Source organism: Perca fluviatilis, chromosome 11, assembly GCF_010015445.1.
Source record: "Perca fluviatilis chromosome 11, GENO_Pfluv_1.0, whole genome shotgun sequence".
NCBI lineage: Eukaryota > Metazoa > Chordata > Actinopteri > Perciformes > Percidae > Perca > Perca fluviatilis.
The window spans coordinates 22,431,368-22,434,977 of NC_053122.1; the positions used below are offsets into that span (position 1 = coordinate 22,431,368).

The following is a 3,610-nucleotide window of genomic DNA, read 5'->3' on the forward strand; positions in this document are numbered from 1 at the left end:
TGACAGTATTTCTGGTCAAATGATTTTGAAACTTGAATCTCTGAAATGATTTGTGATTTGTGATTCAAACCCAACCTTTATGAAGGCTTGGGAGTAATCGGGTTATTCGAAATCACCCACAAACTGCGCGGTTTAAATGTGTTTCATAACTAATCAGGTATTGCGTAATTTTCAGTTAGATATGAAAATAATGAGAATAATAATAGCCTAATAATAATAATAATCATCTTGCCGCAGTTAAAAAGAAAAAAGAAAGAAAGAATGACAAGAGAAGTGCTTATAAAAGAAAATACTTTGTGTACAAACAATTTTTTTTATTGCGAAAACACTTCCAAATGATTTAAAAATAAATCTCTTTAATGGCCTGCTGCAGTAAATCAGCAACAATTCCAACAACTCCAACACAAAATTGAGTGCATTAACAGAGATTAACTCAGGTACGTGTACGTAGTTTTCCCGTAAAAAGGTTGCTATTGCTTATTTATATGTGTAAAGTCAGCATGTAATGAGAGTGTGTGGCCATTACTAAACGGTTAAAAAAAGAAGAGGTCAAAGTTCACTGACACTGACCCGAAGGGAATCATGTAATAGCCATTTTTACCAGAGGTTGTGTTAAAGTAACTCCACTCGTGGGATAGGCTACATTTAGCAGAAACCTTCTCGACAGTTGTGTCTTCGGTGGTTTTGTCACATGACACATGGCTTTACATCCTGATAGACACTTTGGTGATGGTGATGGAGCTGATGATAGTAAGGTCCGCCGGTGCTGGGGTGGAGAGAAGAGATTCCATTTAGGTTCAAAACGAAGTCCTTCCTGTCACACACAGGAGCTGAGTATCGAGACAGTCCCGCTGAAAACACAGAGGACACATGAGTCAAATCATTTCTAGAACCAGGATCGATCTGGATTCTTTTTATTCCGACTTCTGGATATCAACGATGATGTGCGGTTTTTTTTATCTGTGACATAGGCCTAGGTAAAAATTCGTTGGCCCTACTTGTTAATAATGTGCCCTGTAATGTTTTAGGTTGTGTCTAATGGCTTTATTAATGATTACAAACAATTTGGCTTAGAGCAATTTTTGGATTGCCAGGTAGCAAAATTATCCTTTGTATTCGGCAATAATGCAAATGTTGGTAATCCATTAACAGACGATTTTAGATTCATTATTACTAATTAACCAGTCTAGTCTGCAGGTATAAATGTTAGTAAAATATGAATACAAGGTTTGTTTGTTTTTGTTTACAATAATCCTTCGCGTCTGCAGTTGTAAATGCTAATACATCGTAGTAACACTTTATTATTAAAAATGCATTTTGGTGCAGATGCTGTGCTTTTTTAGAGGGCAGCAATCCCCATTATAAGTAAAAAGATAAAAACATAAAGCAAGTAACGTGGCGAAAGAGGTTTAACACCAGCAAAATGGATTTTTCACAACATGGCAACCCAAAGAATGTTGTTAGTAGGCTTGAATGGATCTATTAAACGATAGCAAATCGTTTAAAAAACATGAATACAGCCATCACTTACAAGCTGTAAAAGATTAAGGATGCTTTATTAAGAAGTTGTTTCAATGTGTTTTGTTATGTGCATTAAACGACAGTAAACAACATGAACAAAATGAAATAATTGAAACAAAATAAGACATCAACACCCTGTACTGTAAAGATCCTGGTTATTATTCTGCTGTGGTTCATGTTAAAGGCCTTAATGAAGCTGCACTGAAATGAATAAAAGGCATTACTTTTGCGTTGCTGGGAATATGTTTGTGTCGGCGTGTTTAATGTCGTTTTGGTTACTTTGTCACGATGGCCTTTACCATAATATCGTCCTTTTTATTGTGTTATTGTGCCTATTTTTTCTTTCATACATTAGAGGCCTCTAAAGAAAGCTTGATTGAAAATGCAACCAAATTCTATGAAATTTAAATTAAACAATAGGCTATATGAGGCACATATAATCGTGCACACTCCACACACAATGGTATGATGCATGATAAAAACTGAAACTGCGCGACATTACAATCTGATCAATTACTCCACATCATAGTTTGAGCGATACTTTTGTGTGTTTCAATTAAGTTTGAAACATGTTGACAGTTGATTCATATTTCAGTCAATAACGGACTCGCACTTGCATTGTCTTGCTCATCCAGTACACCTTCATTAAATAGCCTAAACAAATGTATTGTGAAAACCTGAGCTCTGTAGATTTGTTCATTGTTATACTGTTTAATGTAGGCCGGCCTGTGATGCCTGAAAGCCTACACTTTGATTCGTATACGATTCTTCATGGTGCAGGCATCATAAATACAAGGTTTTATAGCTTATGCACATATGCACATAAAGTGAGGCTCTACCTGAAAACTCAGAGGAATCTCGTGCATTATGGTGCAGATAGCCTTGATCCAGAGAGTAGGATGACATCCCTGTGTGCAGAGCAGAAGAGGTAGGACTGCTTGATGCCAGCGACTGCTGTTTGATGTATGAAGATACACCAGGTGAACTCCAGTGTGAGGCTGCATTTGCATAAGGAGACTGACAGTCCAAAGTGCCTACCATCGCTTGGGAGGACTGCAGGGGGCTGCTGCTGCTGTCCGGGCAATAGTCCGAATTAGAGGCCACCTGACATGCGGCCATGTACGATGGCCCGGAGCCTGATGACATATGTGGGACGTGATGTCCTCCTCCGAGTCCCTCGAAACCACCTGGCACTGTATTACCCATCAGATCTATGTTGTAGCTGTTATGGCATGCTAATGAGCCTGGCGGTGATTGGAAATCAAAGTTTTGCGGCAGCATGGACGCCCGGTACCCGATTCCATTCATCATTCTGTACATTGGTTTCAAAGCTTGGCATTTCCTACGGAACCCGCGAGGTCTGCGACGGAAGGAGCCCTCCTCGAACATAAACTCACTACTCGGGTCGATGGTCCAGTAGTGACCCTTGCCAGGTCTACCGAGACCCTTAGGCAGCTTTATAAAACACTCGTTCAGAGATAGGTTGTGTCTGACAGAGTTTTTCCATCCCTGGTATGATCCCCTGAAGAAAGGGAAGCGGGCCTGCAGGAACTGATAGATTTCACTCAAAGTAAGCCTTTTGGTGGGTGAACTTTGAATAGCCATCACAATGAGTGCGATATATGAGTAGGGAGGCTTTTCAGGGCGCCTCAAGGCAGAGTTTCCCTTTTTCCACTTGGGTGATGCATTGTGCGCGCTCTCCATCCCTGGCTGTGCGCTCAGCAGAGCTGCATTAAGAGCGTCAGAACTGGAGCGAGGATTAGATGGATCCAAATGTTGCTTGGAGCTCTCGGTCGTCATGGTTGCGCCTCTTTTTGAACTCGTTCACCGTGGGGACGTGGGCAACTAACGTTTCCTATATTTCAAACGCGATTAAAGGCTAATGCGATAATTAAAAGGTCAGTGTCCCTTTGCGATGCTCTGCGCGTTTATAACCGTGGAAATTAAGAAATACCAGCCGCTGTTCCTCCTTCCTCTCTTTGTCCATCGCTGGCAATAATCCCACAAGAGAGGGGGAATAAAGCTCCTCGACTTTGCTTGCGCCTTTCCAACCGGCCAAACACAACTCGACCACCTATCAATTCTTAAA

At 40.8% G+C, this 3,610-nt stretch overlaps 1 protein-coding gene across 1 annotated transcript; it reads right to left on the reverse strand.

The window, feature by feature from the left end:
* Positions 1-277: 277 nt before the first annotated feature.
* LOC120567665 (forkhead box protein F2-like) lies at positions 278-3,610 on the reverse strand. The gene is made up of 2 exons (XM_039814630.1): positions 2,361-3,610; positions 278-851 (listed from the first exon to the last, which is right to left on the reverse strand). Exons 1-2 carry the CDS (start codon positions 3,319-3,321, stop codon positions 688-690), a joined length of 1,125 nt encoding a protein of 374 aa, XP_039670564.1. The 5' UTR covers positions 3,322-3,610; the 3' UTR covers positions 278-687.

What these genes read in the sequence shown, in the direction of transcription:
- LOC120567665 (XM_039814630.1), bottom strand. Translation starts at nt 3,321, where the DNA reads ATGACGACCGAGAGCTCCAAGCAACATTTGGATCCATCTAATCCTCGC. An exon ending in AGATTCCTCTGAGTTTTCAG is followed by an intron (nt 852 to 2,360) that starts GTAGAGCCTCAC and finishes CTGTGTTTTCAG; the next exon opens with CGGGACTGTCTCGATACTCA.